Here is an 18,783-nt window from a genome sequence, read left to right on the forward strand (position 1 = left end):
GTCTTCTAGCCATCATCACCAGTCTTCTAGCCATCATCACCAGTCTTCTAGCCATCATCACCAGTCTTCTAGCCATCATCACCAGTCTTCTAGCCATCATCACCAGTCTTCTAGCCATCATCACCAGTCTTCTAGCCATCATCACCAGTCTTCTAGCCATCATCACCAGTCTTCTAGCCATCATCAACCTATTTTTCATGGTCCATTTGTTTTGTCTGGTTGTCGCACTCAACTGGTTTCAATGACCTAATTACATGTTGAATATGTTCCCTCTGTTCCCCCATGTCCTTGTCGGGTATTGTTTATAGTAAGTACTTGTGCTTTATGTGACTGGTGCGATACGGGTTTTGTTGCCCATGTGTTTTGTTATTTTTGTATGTCGGTAGTTATGTACATTAAACGGCTCCGGCTATTTACCAAGTTCTCCTCTCCTCCGTTTGACTTCCATGCCACCAGTTACGCTCCTGACACCCTGGTTCTAAATCAATGGTTGTTTAGTAGTCCGAAAATGTCAGAAATATTCACTTGCTTGACCTTGCTGTAGGTCATGTAACTAACTGTTTGTTACATGCAAAATGCTTTTCGGACTTCACCGGACAGATGTGGCTCTCCGGTTTTGTGATGAAACACTTGAATTTATTCTGCCACTGTGTCTTATTATTGTCTCGGCCTTAGGCCTATATATCACATTGGCAGGGGACATGAACTAACAGGTTAGAGAGCAAACAATGAATTATCACAACACATACAGTAGTAATTATGGCTTTTTTCCCCCTGGCCTGGCGTCCACAGTGATTGTCATTATCATAATGAAAGCGTGTGTTTGAGAGCCATATTGGCCAAGTTGCTCTGTTTAAAACTATAGATACATAGATACAAAACTAAAGATACACAAGTTTGTATTTCTAGGATTCAGAACACTGTCATTCTTCAACCCTTTGTATGACCCCTCGTCAGACAATGCAATGAGTCCAGAATGGTTACCTCTGAGAGCTAACCTCAGACAGTGGTTACCTCTGAGACTCGACGAGGAATAACTCCAAACCGTTCTCATAATGAAACGCTACCAAGCACAGCGTCAACTAAAGTGTTTATCTACAGTTTGTTTTGAACAGTATTCCTATTATAGTCTTAGGAAACATGTATTGATATAAGTTCATTATTTTATTCTCATGGAATTGCATTTACCATCGTGACAAGAGGACAATGTTGATAAAGATCAATAGTATTGTGACGTAGCAGTATAGTCATAATGACATTACAGACGATTATTTATAAGTTTCTTCTTCAGTTTTTTCTTCTTGCCTCTCTAACCTGTGATATCAGTCAACCATCCCCTGCCCCATCCCCAGCCCTCTCTCCAAGCCCCATCCCCAGCCCTCTCTCCAAGCCCCATCACCAGCCCTCTCTCCAAGCCCCATCACCAGCCCTCTATCCCCCCACCCTCATCTTCAGTCCCAGCCCTCTCTCCAAGCCCCATCCCCAGCCCTCTCTCCAAGCCCCATCACCAGCCCTCTCTCCAAGCCCCATCACCAGCCCTCTCTCCAAGCCCCATCCCCAGCCCTCTACCCCCCCACCCTCATCTTCAGACCCAGACCTCTCTCCAAGCCCCATCACCAGCCCTCTATCCCCCCACCCTCATCCTCAGTCCCAGCCCTCTCTCAAGCCCCATCACCAGCCCTCTATCCCCCCACCCTCATCCTCAGTCCCAGCCCTCTCTCCAAGCCCCATCACCAGCCCTCTATCCCCCCACCCTCATCTTCAGTCCCAGACCTCTCTCCAAGCCACATCTCCAGCCATCTATCCCCCTACCCCCATTCCCAGTCCCAGACCTCTCTCCATGCCACATCCGCAGCCCTTTATCCCCCTACCCGAATTCCCAGTCCCAGACCTCTCTCCAAGCCACATCCCCAGCCATCTATCCCCCACCCCCACCCTCATCCTCAGTCCCAGACCTCTCTCCAAGCCCCATCACCAGCCCTCTATCCCCCCACCCTCATCTTCAGTCCCAGACCTCTCTCCAAGCCACATCCCCAGCCATCTATCCCCCCACCCCCACCCTCATCCTCAGTCCCAGACCTCTCTCCAAGCCACATCTCCAGCCATCTATCCCCCTACCCCCATTCCCAGTCCCAGACCTCTCTCCATGCCACATCCGCAGCCCTTTATCCCCCTACCCAAATTCCCAGTCCCAGACCTCTCTCCAAGCCACATCCCCAGCCATCTATCCCCCAACCCCACCCTCATCCTCAGTCCCAGACCTCTCTCCAAGCCCCACCACCAGCCCTCTATCCCCCCATCCTCATCTTCAGTCCCAGACCTCTCTCCAAGCCACACCTCCAGCCATCTATCCCCACTACCTCCATTCCCAGTCCCAGACCTCTCTCCATGCCACATCCGCAGCCCTTTATCCCCCTACCCGAATTCCCAGTCCCAGACCTCACTCCAAACCACATCCCAAGCCCCCCCCCCCCCACACACACACTTAGAACTTAGGGTTCCAAAACAGTTATTTGGCTGTCACCATAGGAGAACCCTTTTTGGTTCCAGGTAGAACTCTTTTGCATTTCAAGTAGAACCCTCTGTGGGAAGGGTTCTACATAGAACCGAAAAGGGATCCACCTGGAACCAAATAGGGTTCTTCAAAGGGTTCTCCTATGGGAACAGCCAAAGAAACCTTTTAGGTTCTAGATAGCACCTTTTTTCTAAGAGTGCACCCCCATCTCCTGTCCCAGACCTCTCTCCAAGCCCCAGCCCACTGTCCATCCATCTCCAGTCCCAGATCTCTCTTCAAGCCCCAGCCCACTGTCCAGCCATCTCCAGGCCCAGACGTCTCTCCAAGCCCCAGCCCACTGTCCATCCATCTCCAGTCCCAGACCTCTCTTCAAGCCCCAGCCCACTGTCCATCCATCTCCAGTCCCAGACCTCTCTTCAAGCCCCAGCCCACTGTCCAACCATCTCCAGTCTAAGACTCAGTTCATCCAGGCCCTAACACATCCAGCACAGACATGGTAGCAAACACCCAGACTTCCTCTGGTCGCTGTCTCTCTCTCTCTCTGCCAGACAGAGGACTGGAGGCCAGAGACAGGGGACACAGGAGGAATGTAGGACGTCAATGAGAAGGAACTCATTCAGAGCTGCCAAAGGAGAGAGATTATTAATTGTAGTTTATGACAGCAAGCTGGGAGGGGAAAAGGATTGTTGATGAGCACAAGCATATTTACTGTAGGTTGTCTGATTCGGAAACTATGGCTGAGGATTCAGGACTTGTGTTTTATTATCACTGCACATTGAACCACATGTATTTAACGGGGTGTCACAACAAAAATAGTGTCAATGATAACTCCACTGTAGCAGCCTGGGTAACGATAACTCCACTGTAGCAGCCTGGGTAACGATAACTCCACTGTAGTAGCCTGGGTAACGATAACTCCACTGTAGTAACCTGGGTAACGATAACTCCACTGTAGTAGCCTGGGTAATGATAACTCCACTGTAGTAGCCTGGGTAACGATAATTCCACTGTAGTAGCCTGGGTAACGATAACTCCACTGTAGTAGCCTGGATAACTGAGCTATATTGATGCAATATGTTTTATCTTGACAGCTACGGTATAAAGCCAGACTGTCCATGCCCAGAAACACTAGTGTACAACTTTATAAGACAACTTTATAAGGTTGGAATTCAGTATTAATGAGATACAGGATAACAAAGGGGCCCTGTGTTTGTCTGTGGGAACAAGTACAGTATGGTCCCCTCCTTTCTTTTCCATTAAGACTAAACATAATCTCTGTTGTGTGCCAGGGCATAGAAGAGGAAGAAGAGGAACCCTTAACCAATGACAGATGCTTCGATATATGTATCGTAAAAACGGCTTTGAAACTTGGCCTCTGGAGTATACTCACATTCACTCGTTACCAAGGATGCAACATCTGACGGTAGGAACTATTTCCCCAGCTCAATCAATACCATATGATTCACAGGGTGTATTAGTACACCAATGGGCTCTTTTGTCAATGCAAAACAAGCTGTATTGCTTATGAAGATAAACTGATATGAAATGCCTTTAGTGGCAATTCAATATGATGGGTCTGTCTAATTTCACACATCATTAGACTAAATGAAGTAGAGTAAGTGGAGTACAGTGTGCTTGCACTGCCCCACAGACTAATCTCTCTCTCTCTCTCTCTCTCTCTCTCTCTCTCTCTCTCTCTCTCTCTCTGTCTGTCTGTCTCTGTCTGTCTGTCTGTCTGTCTCTGTCTGTCTGTCTGTCTGTCTGTCTGTCTCTGTCTGTCTGTCTGTCTGTCTGTCTCTCTGTCTGTCTCTGTCTCTCTGTCTGTCTGTCTGTCTGTCTCTCTCTCTGTCTCTCTCTCTCTCTCTCTCTGTCTCTCTCTCTCTCTCTCTCTCTCTCTCTCTCTCTCTCTCTCTCTCTCTCTCTCTCTCTCTCTCTCTCTCCCACACACACCCTGAGGTTGGAAAGCCCTTTTGAGACATGTCACACTCATCCAATCCACGGAATTCTCACAGGAACTCGCTCTCATGCAGGTGAGAAAACACACACACAGTACACAGATAGAGAGAGAGAGAGAGAGAGAGAGAGAGAGAGAGAGAGAGAGAGAGAGAGAGAGAGAGAGAGAGAGAGAGAGAGAGAGAGAGAGAGAGAGAGAGAGAGAGAGAGAGAGAGAGAGAGAGAGAGAGAGAGAGAGGAGAGAGAGAGAGAGAGAGAGAGAGAGAGAGAGAGAGAGAGAGAGAGAGAGAGAGACAGAGACGAGAGAGAGAGAGAGAGACGGAGAGAGAGAGAGAGAGAGAGAGAGAGAGAGAGAGAGAGAGAGAGAGAGAGAGAGAGAGAGAGAGAGAGAGAGAGAGAGAGACAGAGGTCCTATCCTACTCAGCACGGAGGCAGTCTCACTGTTTTGGTGCGTGTGTACACTGTTTTGGTGCGTGTGTACAACGTTTCCAGCGCTTATGCACTGTCTCCACTCTCAGCTTATTAAAACGGAGATGACCAAGAGGGAGAGAGACAATAATAACTTCAGCATCGCATTCAAGTCATTGTCAACATACTTATTATCTTAGCCCTATCAAGTGTCTACAACCTTTCCAAGACGAATATATTTAGCCAATTTGAATTCTTGTTAAATGGGCATTTCCCGGAGACGGGAAGTATTGCTATTGAAATGTTTAGTATTTTATGTTAAAAATGCAACTACTGGATTTTATTTCATAACTTGCTCTGCGTTTTTGTTTGAGAAGTGGACAACATTCTGACGGTATAGTATCGCCTTCATACTTCAAACCAAAAGGACCTTGCGCAGATGAAAAGTTGTCCAACTGAGTTTTTTATTTTGGCGCTTTGGGAATTTAAAAGGGAATAAAGAGACTTAGGAACTGATGATGACGAAGACTGTCAAATTTATCACGGGAATATTTCTAGTTTTCCAGTATCAAATAGCTCATGTGGAATTGATGCCTGCCAGTGGTAAGTCATTATTTAAAGTAGTCTTTATTTATCGTAAGTCATTATTGTTCTTCAATTCTCTTTGGTGTGTTTTGTTTTTGAAGCTCAGTCGTGTGGACTAAGATTTCTATATAGCCTTAATGTTTTGGCAAGTTATTTACTTTTTAAATAAATCAAAATATTGAAGGAATTACTGTAAACATTAGACCAGTAAAGTACAGGATAAAATGCTGTGATAGGCTACATCACTGCCATACTGAATCCTTAGAGTGGACACAGTTCTCTGGCATAGAATAGAAAACTTCCCAAGTGACTTTCCTAAGATAAGAGGAGATAAGATAACTTAACAAGATAAGTGGACTTGCTACATAAATGTCACTTTGCTGACATGCATTTAGGTTTATTACTGCTTTTAGTGTCAGTTCATGGCTCATTAAAGGGGCAATAAGTAATTGCGACATTCATTTTTATACCCATGGATTCTTGAAGAATATAACTTATAAATGCCTCATGAGCTTCAATTGTCACACTCCATCAGAACCCAAACTAGGAGCTTGTTTAACTCTGGTGTTTGTAAGCAAAGTAATTGTAAACAAACACTGTATAGCCTCAAAACAAGTTTAAAACTGTAAATCTGATCTCATGGATGGCAAGTCCTTGCATCTGTAGCTCTGTCTTAGATTTGCCAGATGCTACATGTATCCAGCCCCATCCCTAAGCTATTTACCAAATCAGTGGCGGGGTGCCCGCTTTCTTACTGTTTACAACTGCAGATTGCTCATTAAACCAGTTTCTTTTAGGTGTTCTATATGTCTCTCAACCACAATAACACTTCTACGTCTGCTGATGCTAGTAGAACACTATGTGACATACTCTATGAGACTCACAACATGTCTTCCTCCATCATAACTGCCCCATAACGTCTGGGTTGGTCCTGCCAGTGTGAAGAATGTGCGGCAGCCTTTCACTCTCTCCTGCGAAAAGAGGGGGGAGTTTAGGTGCACTGCTGTCCCTGGCAGGATGATTGAGGGAAGGTGGATGTTTGTTTTTCCCAGGGAAGAGAGGTTAGTATGCTGTTTGTGTCTGTCACATGTTGACACTGACAGGCAGGCAGACGTAGGCTAGTATATAAAGATGGGTTTAGTTCCAAGGACTGAAGACATTCAGTCATTGTCAACCTCACATGGGAGATTCCTGGGCCCTTTTCAAACACTGGTGAGATGAAACGCAACCAGCACACTATGTCATAGGGAGCCCCTTCTACTCTCCTCAGGGGTCTACCATCCTGGTGTGCAGGGGTTGGCCCTCTCTAGATGAGAGTCAGATCTGGATCAAATACATTATGTGTCAAATACTTTGAAGTGTACGCTTGATTTAGCTTGACCGGAATTCAGGGTGGTTTGCATTGGTTCCATTGTATTAGGCAATGGAAGGCCTGTCCCAGACCTGCTGTTTTCAACTCTCTAGAGACAGCAGGAGCGGTAGAGATACTCTGAATGATCTGCTATGAAAAGCCAACTGACGTTTACTCCTGAGGTGCTGACCTGTTGCAACGATCGACAACCACTGTGATTATTATTATTATTATTATTAGACCCTGCTGGTCATCTATGAACATTTAAACATCTTGGCCATGTACTGTTATAAGCTTCACCCGGCACAGCCTGAAGAGGACTGGCCACCCCTCATAGCCGGTTCCTCTCTAAGTTTCTTCTGGCATTTCTAGGGAGTTTTTCCCAGCCACCGTGCTTCTACACCTGCATTGCTTGCTGTTTGGGGTTTTTGGCTGGGTTTCTGTACAGCACATTGAGATATCAGCTGATGTAAGAAGGGATTTATAAATCAATTTGATTTAGGCTAAATCAAGCACACCTCATGTATCTGAATGTGTTTTTGTTTGGTCCAGGTCTGGGGAGTGTGTCTGAGGACCAGGGATCCTCCAGCCAGAGGTGGAGGAGGTGGCTGGCCATCCCCAGGTCGGGTGCCCTGAGCTGGACCAGTGACGACCGCCACAGCCACTACAAGGACCAGGGTGACCTACTGACTGAGGAGAGACATGACAACAGCTCCCAGATTGAAGTAGGAACAACAACAACAATTTCAAAGGCCAGGAGTTTTCCTGACATCATGACCAGGACAGTAATAAAGTCTGTGCCCTAGTTGATTAGACCCCAGGGTGTTTCCTGACATCATGACCAGGACAGTAATAAAGTCTGGGCCCTAGTTGATTAGACCCCAGGGTGTTTCCTGACATCATGACCAGGACAGTAATACAGTCTGGGCCCTAGTTAATTAGACCCCAGGGTGTTTCCTGACATCATGACCAGGACAGTAATAAAGTCTGGGCCCTAGTTAATTAGACCCCAGGGTGTTTCCTGACATCATGACCAGGACAGTAATAAAGTCTGGGCCCTAGTTAATTAGACCCCAGGGTGTTTCCTGACATCATGACCAGGACAGTAATAAAGTCTGGGCCCTAGTTAATTAGACCCCAGGGTGTTTCCTGACATCATGACCAGGACAGTAATAAAGTCTGGGCCCTAGTTAATTAGACCCCAGGGTGTTTCCTGACATCATGACCAGGACAGTAATAAAGTCTGGGCCCTAGTTAATTAGACCCCAGGGTGTTTCCTGACATCATGACCAGGACAGTAATAAAGTCTGGGCCCTAGTTGATTAGACCCCAGGGTGTTTCCTGACATCATGACCAGGACAGTAATAAAGTCTGGACCCTAGTTGATTAGACCCCAGGGTGTTTCCTGACATCATGACCAGGACAGTAATAAAGTCTGGGCCCTAGTTGATTAGACCCCAGGGTGTTTCCTGACATCATGACCAGGACAGTAATAAAGTCTGGGCCCTAGTTGATTAGACCCCAGGGTGTTTCCTGACATCATGACCAGGACAGTAATAAAGTCTGGGCCCTAGTTAATTAGACCCCAGGGTGTTTCCTGACATCATGACCAGGACAGTAATAAAGTCTGGGCCCTAGTTAATTAGACCCCAGGGTGTTTCCTGACATCATGACCAGGACAGTAATAAAGTCTGGGCCCTAGTTGATTAGACCCCAGGGTGTTTTCCTGACATCATGACCAGGACAGTAATAAAGTCTGGGCCCTAGTTAATTAGACCCCAGGGTGTTTCCTGACATCATGACCAGGACAGTAATAAAGTCTGGGCCCTAGTTGATTAGACCCCAGGGTGTTTCCTGACATCATGACCAGGACAGTAATAAAGTCTGGGCCCTAGTTGATTAGACCCCAGGGTGTTTTCCTGACATCATGACCAGGACAGTAATAAAGTCTGGGCCCTAGTTAATTAGACCCCAGGGTGTTTTCCTGACATCATGACCAGGACAGTAATACAGTCTGGGCCCTAGTTAATTAGACCCCAGGGTGTTTCCTGACATCATGACCAGGACAGTAATAAAGTCTGGGCCCTAGTTAATTAGACCCCAGGGTGTTTCCTGACATCATGACCAGGACAGTAATAAAGTCTGGGCCCTAGTTAATTAGACCCCAGGGTGTTTCCTGACATCATGACCAGGACAGTAATAAAGTCTGGGCCCTAGTTAATTAGACCCCAGGGTGTTTCCTGACATCATGACCAGGACAGTAATAAAGTCTGGGCCCTAGTTAATTAGACCCCAGGGTGTTTCCTGAACAGGTCTTGTGTTTAGGAAAAGTCAGGACCCTGTCATGTTTAATAATGTTTCATGTTCTGTCATATCGGTATGATATAGAACTCTACGCACTCTACATCTCACTGTCAGAATCAAGCTTGAAATGATCTCTCATTGTTCAGCACATATTCAGGACTTATAGTGTATAACATCTAACACTGTGTTTCCCAACCTTGGTCCTCCAGTACCCCCAACAGTACATGTTTATTGTAACCCTGGACAAGCACACCTGATTCAACTTGTCAACTAATCATCAAGCCCTCAATGAGCTGAAGAGGTGTGTTTGTCAAGGGCTACAACAGGGTTGGAAAACACCGAATTCTAACATGAATATTATTTATCCCAGGAAGCACTGAATGCTAACATGAATGTTGTTTATCCCAGGAAACACTGAATGCTAACATGAATGTTGATTATCCCAGGAAACACTGAATGCTAACATGAATGTTGTTTATCCCAGGAAACACTGAATGCTAACATAAATGTTGTTTATCCCAGGAAATACTGAATGCTAACATGAATGTTGATTATCCCAGGAAACACTGAATGCTAACATGAATGTTGTTTATCCCAGGAAACACTGAATGCTAACATGAATGTTGATTATCCCAGGAAACACTGAATGCTAACATGAATGTTGTTTATCCCAGGAAACATCTAACACTGTGTTTCCCCAATGCTAACAACAGAATGTTGATTATCCCAGGAAATACTGAATGCTAACATGAATGTTGTTTATCCCAGGAAACACTGAATGCTAACATGAATGTTGATTATCCCAGGAAACACTGAATGCTAACATGAATGTTGTTTATCCCAGGAAACACTGAATGCTAACATGAATGTTGATTATCCCAGGAAACACTGAATGCTAACATGAATGTTGTTTATCCCAGGAAACACTGAATGCTAACATGAATGTTGTTTATCCCAGGAAACACTGAATGCTAACATGAATGTTGATTATCCCAGGAAACACTGAATGCTAACATGAATGTTGTTTATCCCAGGAAACACTGAATGCTAACATGAATGTTGTTTATCCCAGGAATGCTAACATGAATGTTGATTATCCCACACTGAATGCTAACATGAATGTTGTTTATCCCAGGAAACACTGAATGCTAACATGAATGTTGATTATCCCAGGAAACACTGAATGCTAACATGAATGTTGTTTATCCCAGGAAACACTGAATGCTAACATGAATGTTGTTTATCCCAGGACATGAACCATAGCTACTACACATCTAAGATCTATGGGGCTACAGAGACTGCTGGTAAATATCTGTGGGTGGACATAGATCAGCTGGACCCAGGGAAGGGGAAGATCCACGGCCTGCTGTCCAACACACACAGACAAGCAGCGGTACGCAGCCTTAGGGCAGAGGATATCAAACCATCAAGGATAAGGGCATGCTCCCGTTTAGTGGATACTGTCATGACAAGTCAGCGCCTAGCTCTGCAGCCGACTGCTACCTGTATGACTTCTACAATATCAGTGGTGATCACTCATACCTTGTGGCACCTTGTCTTGTCACTGAAACTCATCTATGTTTTTGTGGTTTTTCTCCTTTCATTTCTCCTTTCAGAGTGTTCATCTGTCCTTCGACTTCCCGTTCTATGGTCACATGCTCAGGGAAATCACAGTGGCAACTGGTGGTATGTCAAACTCTGATGAATGAGAATGAATATGTGAGAGACTACCACCATTATAAGGGACCTCCACCATCACTTCCTGAAATAAGAGGTGTGTGTGTGTGTGTGTGTGTGTGTGTGTGTGTGTGTGTGTGTGTGTGTGTGTGTGTGTGTGTGTGTGTGTGTGTGTGTGTGTGTGTGTGTGTGTGTGTGTGTGTGTGTGTGTGTGTGTGTGTGTGTGTGTGTGTGTGTGTGTGTGTGCGTACCCCCTCCATCAGGTTTCATCTACACAGGCGATGTCATCCACAGGATGCTGACGGCCACTCAGTACATCGCCCCTCTGATGGCCAACTTTGACCTTAGTACGTCCACAAACTCGACCATCAGTTACTTTGACAACGGTAAGACATATAGACATAGAGCCAAACAGGCAATTGTGTCTCGATAGATGTTAAGCCCTGCTCAGTCAATCAAAGTTTTTCTAGAAAAGTCAAGGGCAACTAACTTTATCCATGTGCAGTGAATTAACATAGCTACTGTCTTTGTGTATCAAGCACAGCCTTGGTGGTTCTAACCAGCCTGTGTGTGTTTCTCTGTCTGTCCTTTAGGTACAGCCTTGGTGGTTCTAACCAGCCTGTGTGTGTTTCTCTGTCTGTCCTTTAGGTACAGCCTTGGTGGTTCTAACCAGCCTGTGTGTGTTTCTCTGTCTGTCCTCTAGGTACAGCCTTGGTGGTTCTAACCAGCCGGTGTGTGTTTCTCTGTCTGTCCTTTAGGTACAGCCTTGGTGGTTCTAACCAGCCTGTGTGTGTTTCTCTGTCTGTCCTCTAGGTACAGCCTTGGTGGTTCTAACCAGCCTGTGTGTGTTTCTCTGTCTGTCCTTTAGGTACAGCCTTGGTAGTCCAGTGGGATCAGGTTCACCTACAGGACAGTGTAAGTCAAGGCCCATTTACCTTCCAGACCGCTCTGCACAGCGACGGACGCATCGTCTTCGCCTACAAAGAGGTGACGCTCCTCTTCCTCGCTCACTATTACTTATTCTAGAGAACTAGCGCTATTTGCCATTAGCTTTAATTGTAATGAATGTGTATACCTCATTGTCCTGTGTGTAGGTTCCCATTGACATCAGTGAGATCAGGTCAGTGAACCATCCTGTCAAAGTGGGCCTCTCAGACGCATTTGTGGTGCTTCATGAGATTGAGCAGATACCCAGTGAGTACCATAATGTCTCTGTGTGCCCCCCCCCGCATCCCTGGTCCTCCAGTAAGATTAGATCTGACTGCAGTCTGACCACCATTGACCACCTTCTCATTATGCCAGATGTTCGCAGGAGGACCATCTATGAGTATCACAAAGTGGACATCCTCAAGTCCAAGATCGCCAACTCTACAGCGGTTGAGATGCTTCCTCTGCCCAGTAAGTTTATAGCCCCGTTTATACCTTGTTCTAACGTGTCCTGTGTCCTGATCTCGTCCACATTCTGATTGTGCCCACATTTTCAGACATGCGTCTACACATAGTGTTAAAATGTGTCACTTATCTGTCCACTTGTGTCCACATTTTGACCTGGTTTCCTGGTCTCTCCCTGTATGTAAATCATTTGACAGATATTCTTTCAAAATAATATTTATTTATTTTAAGACATACTGTATATTGATGCCATAAGTCAATTGTGCCACGTCAATGGTTTTAGAGGGCCATATACAGTGGGGCAAAAAAGTATTTAGTCAGCCACCAATTCTTAAAAAATGTGCCATTAATACAGGTAACGAGTGGAGGACAGAGGAGCCTCTTAAAGAAGAAGTTACAGGTCTTTGAGAGCCAGAAATCTTGCTTGTTTGTAGGTGACCAAATACTTATTTTCCACCATAATTTGCAAATAAATTCATAAAAAATCCTACAATGTGATTGCCTAGATTTTTTTTTCTCATTTTGTCTGTCATAGTTGAAGTGTACCTATGATGAAAATTACAGGCCTCTCTCATCTTTTTAAGTGGGAGAACTTGCACAATTGGTGGCTGACTAAATCCTTTTTTGCCCCACTGTATATTGATGATTTGAATGGTTTCACTCTCCAGATCCGAATACACTTGTAAGATATCTAGACACAGTGGGTCCCTGGCTACCTTTGGAGGTGTTCAGGAAGATCTGATCACAATCAGTCTTTTAACCATCTACACCAGTCCAAAAATGTTGGCAGAATCAGAATCAGGGCAAAGGACACATGTTAGAACTAGGCAGAAACGGGGCTTAAGTCTACAGGGTTCTTTACAGTTATATCTATGGTAATTATTATTTGTGCTGGGCTAGAGCAACTTTTGGTGTACTAGGATCTCGCTTTTTTTTCTCTCAGCTTGTCTTCAGTTCTCCAGCTGTGGACCTTGTATGTCATCTGAGATTGGCTTCAACTGCAGCTGGTGCAGCGTACTGCACAGGTAAAAGTCCAGGTCAAGTTTGTTATTGCCATTTGTGGGTACAGAATGCATACAGTGGAATTTTGCTGTGACAAGAGTTCAAAGAGAAATGTAAAAACCTATCTCTCCCAAATCAGCACCATGTTGTGTCCTAACGGTTGTTCTGTTCTGTTATTTATAACAGGTGTTCCAGTGGCTTTGACCGGCATCGTCAGGACTGGGTAGATAAGGGCTGTCCTGAAGCGGTATTGAACAGTTCACTCTTCACTTCATTTCTTTTCTTCTGCCTCAAGGAAACTCATTCAAAACTGGAAACTAATTCACGTTGTCTTGATTTCACAGGGGAAAAACCAGAGCTGTGTTCAGATGGTTCACACCAACACCACAACACCTTACAATGTGCCTAACGCTCACACTACAACCACTCCAGTTGCCATGACAAGAACAGTGCGACAGCGGACTACCACCTCCATCACCACAACTACCTCCTCTACCACCACTACCACTGCCACTACTACATCCAGAGCCAGACCTAGCCCCACTGTCACCACTGCCCTCCCCTTCACCAGTGCTCCTACGGTGGGTAAGTAGTAGTACCACTACCTGGCCTTTTTGATCAAAACACAATTACTATTAGGTGTGATGGGATGAGTGAGTGACATTTACCAAGCCATTTTACAATTACTTAACATTTACCAAGCCCTCTTGGGTTTACAATGACTTAACATTTACCAAGCCCTGGTGGGTTTACAATGACTTAACATTTACCAAGCCCTCGTGGGTTTACAATGACTTAACATTCACCAAGCCCTCGTGGGTTTACAATGACTTAACATTTACCAAGCCCTCGTGGGTTTACAATGACTTAACATTCACCAAGCCGTGGTGGGTTTACAATGACTTAACATTTACCAAGCCCTCGTGGGTTTACAAGGACTTAACATTTACCAAGCCCTGGTGGGTTTACAATGACTTAACATTTACCAAGCCCTGGTGGGTTTACAATGACTTAACATTTACCAAGCTCTCGTGGGTTTACAATGACTTCACATTCACCAAGCCCTCGTGGGTTTACAATGACTTAACATTTACCAAGCCCTCGTGGGTTTACAATGACTTAACATTCACCAAGCCCTGGTGGGTTTACAATGACTTAACATTTACCAAGCCCTCGTGGGTTTACAAGGACTTAACATTTACCAAGCCCTTGTGGGTTTACAATGACTTAACATTTACCAAGCCCTTGTGGGTTTACAATGACTTAACATTTACCAAGCCCTTGCGGGTTTACAATGACTTAACATTTACCAAGCCCTGGTGGGTTTACAATGACTTAACGTTTACCAAGCCCTGGTGGGTTTACAATGACTTAACATTTACCAAGCCCTCGTGGGTTTACAATGACTTAACATTTACCAAGCCCTGGTGGGTTTACAATGACTTAACATTTACCAAGCCCTGGTGGGTTTACAATGACTTAACATTTACCAAGCCCTGGTGGGTTTACAATGACTTAACATTTACCAAGCCCTGGTGGGTTTACAATGACTTAACATTTACCAAGCCCTCGTGGGTTTACAATGACTTAACATTTACCAAGCCCTCGTGGGTTTACAATGACTTAACATTTACCAAGCCCTCGTGGGTTTACAATGACTTAACATTTACCAAGCCCTCGTGGGTTTACAATGACTTAACATTTACCAAGCCCTCGTGGGTTTACAATGACTTAACATTTACCAAGCCCTTGTGGGTTTACAATGACTTAACATTTACCAAGCCCTGGTGGGTTTACAATGACTTAACATTTACCAAGCCCTGGTGGGTTTACAATGACTTAACATTTACCAAGCCCTCGTGGGTTTACAATGACTTAACATTTACCAAGCCCTCGTGGGTTTACAATGACTTAACATTTACCAAGCCCTCGTGGGTTTACAATGACTTAACATTTACCAAGCCCTCGTGGGTTTACAATGACTTAACATTTACCAAGCCCTCGTGGGTTTACAATGACTTAACATTTACCAAGCCCTGGTGGGTTTACAATGACTTAACATTTACCAAGCCCTGGTGGGTTTACAATGACTTAACATTTACCAAGCCCTCGTGGGTTTACAATGACTTAACATTTACCAAGCCCTGGTGGGTTTACAATGACTTAACATTTACCAAGCCCTGGTGGGTTTACAATGACTTAACATTTACCAAGCCCTGGTGGGTTTACAATGACTTAACATTTACCAAGCCCTCGTGGGTTTACAATGACTTAACATTTACCAAGCCCTGGTGGGTTTACAATGACTTAACATTTACCAAGCCCTGGTGGGTTTACAATGACTTAACATTTACCAAGCCCTGGTGGGTTTACAATGACTTAACATTTACCAAGCCCTGGTGGGTTTACAATGACTTAACATTCACCAAGCCCTGGTGGGTTTACAATGACTTAACATTTACCAAGCCCTGGTGGGTTTACAATGACTTAACATTTACCAAGCCCTAACATTTACCAAGCCCTGGTGGGTTTACAATGACTTAACATTTACCAAGCCCTCGTGGGTTTACAATGACTTAACATTTACCAAGCCCTGGTGGGTTTACAATGACTTAACATTTACCAAGCCCTCGTGGGTTTACAATGACTTAACATTTACCAAGCCCTGGTGGGTTTACAATGACTTAACATTTACCAAGCCCTGGTGGGTTTACAATGACTTAACATTTACCAAGCCCTCGTGGGTTTACAATGACTTAACATTTACCAAGCCCTGGTGGGTTTACAATGACTTAACATTTACCAAGCCCTGGTGGGTTTACAATGACTTAACATTCACCAAGCCCTGGTGGGTTTACAATGACTTAACATTCACCAAGCCCTGGTGGGTTTACAATGACTTAACATTTACCAAGCCCTGGTGGGTTTACAATGACTTCATATTTTAAAAGTCTGAAGTGGTGCAAGAAATAGAGTGGAAACACATTCCAGTTCATTCCTGCTTACATAATCCAATGCTTTGAAACCCTTGATGGGAAGTGAACAAGTGCACACTTGGAAGTGAACAAATGCACACTTCAGGTATAAGGATGGAGAATGGGAGTTGGGCTGCGGTTTGTGTTTGCTCTAGCTGCTCAGGGACGTAGAGATGACGAGGGTCCGGTCTGCAGCTATTTCCCAGCCTGCTGTCAGATAATTGTGCAGCCGCTTATACAACGCAATGACAAATACTACACACTGGCACCATACTGCACACGTGGATCTTATCTGCTGAATGATGCCTCTCACTAGGTATCTGTCTATGTCAGTCTGGGGAGGATGGAAGGTAGGTTCTCATCGTATACTGTTTATGAACACACACAGTACATGCCTATATGGCTCTGGGTTAAACATTAACTACAGGCCTCTGACTTGCCTCAGAAAGCTGGTGACCAGATTTGATTTAATTTGACCCTCACTCATAAATATGTATTTTTTTTCTTTCAGATGACACTAAGTTTTCCCTGCACACAGAAAAAGAATCGCGTAAGTGGTTGCCAATCTCTTGCATGGTTCCAACATTCTCATGAATAATACATAATACACTTTTGAGACTATTATATTGGTTTCATTACACTGGCAAGCTACATAAAACACACCTAAAGCATTTTTATTAAAACAAATGTTATTTTGACCCAGATATGGAAGACAGCCCAGCAAACAGTGAAGATTCCTACAACGTTAGGTAACGTTTGTTACTTGTCCCCCCCCTCCAGCTGCTGAGGTGGACGAGCCAGAGGAGGAGCAGAGAGAGGTACGCCTGCAGACTGGTCTCCTGGTGGGCATCTCGCTGGTCATGATCACCATGGCAGCAGCCATCATAGCAACGGTGTACATGTACAACCACCCGACCTCAAGCGCCAGCCTATTCTTCATAGAGGTAAGTAGGCCTACTGCCCCCTGCTGGCACTCACAAACATTTGTATGTCTTTATTTACAACTTGATTTGGTCAGGGAAGTCACTGAGAGTACATCTAATTTAATGTATTTTGTTAAGGCTTAACACATTGTGACATTTAGGTAATTGAAGACCTTCATCAGACAATGTCAGACATTGTTTTTGCCTATATGGAGTAGTTACACATCTTAGGGAAGCTCCTCTAATACATTTTGTTTAGCACAAATCCCATTTCAGTTCTTCTGCCTGTGCTTCCCACAGAGGCGGCCCGCACGCTGGCCAGCCATGAAGATGAGGTTCTGCCGCAGCTCAGGGAACCCTGCGTACGCCGAGGTGGAGGATCCAGGGCTGGAGAAGGACGATCTGGTGGTCATCGACCCCAAACACACCTTCGTCATCTCCGGCCACGACCGCAGGGAGAGCTTCATGGACAGCAAGGATGGATTCATCGTCCCCAACCAAAGAGAACGGTTCCTGTCAGACCATTGCTGACCGGACCTGACTGGATCTAAACGGATCTGACTGAACCGGACCTGGCCAAAACTAACCAGACCTGACCATTCAGGAGGTTTTGGAGAGGAACTAGTTAGTATTTTATACTGTGGAAGGAGAATGTATACTTTTGCTACCTTGCATTCTAACTAAAGTGCATGAATAAAGGAACAGACTGGATTTGTAAGAAACCATATTCAGACACTTAGAGGACAAATGGAAGTTTGTGGGGTGAAAAAGTGTTGGTTTAAACAAAAAAATAAGCGTTTGGGCCTTCAGTTCTACCGTGGAAGTGGAATTCCTTGAACTAATACTATTTAGCACGTACAAACGTCAAGGTTCAGAGCTGCCGAGGAAGAAAAACTAGCTGATTTTTAAAAACTATGAAATATATAAGCTAAGAATGTCATCAGCATGTTGAGCAGGTTTTGTTTTTCCTGGTGGAATGCACTGCTACAGCTGACTGGAGATGGAAATGGCAGTGCCTCAGGAGAATCTCAGGCCGACTCAGTGACTCAACTCAACGACAGCTACAGGACAATCTTGAACAATGTGCTGATGATTCTCTACTGTACATATGCTTAACCTGCTGTCATTTTCATGACATTTGAAACATTTGTGATTTGTGTGAGAATGCTGTGATTGCAGAGGACAGGACACATAATACATTAAACTGGACAGATGAATTAACCTATACCTCTCAGGTAATTTAGTCGTGTTTACTAAATGCAGGCGGTGGAGGTAGAATGCTGTTGATTTGTAAGTCGCTCTGGATAAGAGCGTCTGCTAAATGACTTAAATGTAAATGTAAATGTAATGAATGTCTATGGAAAACAAAGGCAAGAGCACTGTTTGGGTGAAACAAGTGGATGTTAGAAGATGCTCCTGGAAGCACTCATTGGAACATAAAGGTTGTGTTTAGAGAGTCAGCCCAATTCTGATATATTTTCCACTAATTGGTCTTTTGACCAATTAAATCAGATCATTTCACATCAACTATTTTTCAGCGATTATCTGATTGGTCGATTGACCAATTTAGTGAGAAAAAATATATTAGAATTGGGTTGCCTGTCTAAATGCAGCCAACAAAATATCGAAGTCTTTTTCCATAAAGATGGCCTTTACTTCTATAGTAAGAAGTCCTGGGAAGATTTCAATTCCATACTC

General features: G+C 44.6%; 1 protein-coding gene across 2 annotated transcripts; it reads left to right on the top strand.

Annotated features, from left to right (window-relative positions):
- The first annotated feature begins 5,016 nt into the window (after positions 1-5,016).
- On the top strand, positions 5,017-18,300 carry LOC124040978 (plexin domain-containing protein 2-like). 2 transcript variants are annotated; one of them, XM_046358125.1, is made up of 14 exons: positions 5,017-5,479; positions 7,365-7,537; positions 10,366-10,509; positions 10,733-10,802; positions 11,057-11,179; positions 11,662-11,780; positions 11,888-11,987; positions 12,096-12,191; positions 13,129-13,210; positions 13,374-13,434; positions 13,532-13,772; positions 16,674-16,712; positions 16,943-17,106; positions 17,386-18,300. In XM_046358125.1, the coding sequence occupies exons 1-14, from the start codon at positions 5,392-5,394 to the stop codon at positions 17,614-17,616; spliced, it is 1,731 nt and encodes a 576-aa protein (XP_046214081.1). In that variant the 5' UTR covers positions 5,017-5,391; the 3' UTR covers positions 17,617-18,300. The 2 variants fall into 2 exon arrangements, with proteins under 2 accessions (XP_046214081.1, XP_046214083.1); XM_046358127.1 differs by lacking the exon at positions 10,366-10,509.
- The last annotated feature ends 483 nt before the right edge of the window (positions 18,301-18,783 follow it).

This window comes from Oncorhynchus gorbuscha, linkage group LG08, assembly GCF_021184085.1.
Source record: "Oncorhynchus gorbuscha isolate QuinsamMale2020 ecotype Even-year linkage group LG08, OgorEven_v1.0, whole genome shotgun sequence".
In the NCBI taxonomy this organism is placed as follows: domain Eukaryota; kingdom Metazoa; phylum Chordata; class Actinopteri; order Salmoniformes; family Salmonidae; genus Oncorhynchus; species Oncorhynchus gorbuscha.

Bases quoted from the DNA above. Each gene is read 5' to 3' on its own strand.
- LOC124040978 (XM_046358125.1), top strand. From the start codon at position 5,392: ATGATGACGAAGACTGTCAAATTTATCACGGGAATATTTCTAGTTTTC. The intron at 10,510-10,732 runs GTACGCAGCCTT...TTCTCCTTTCAG, and splicing joins ACACACACAGACAAGCAGCG to AGTGTTCATCTGTCCTTCGA. The intron at 16,713-16,942 runs GTAAGTGGTTGC...CCCCCCCTCCAG, and splicing joins GCACACAGAAAAAGAATCGC to CTGCTGAGGTGGACGAGCCA.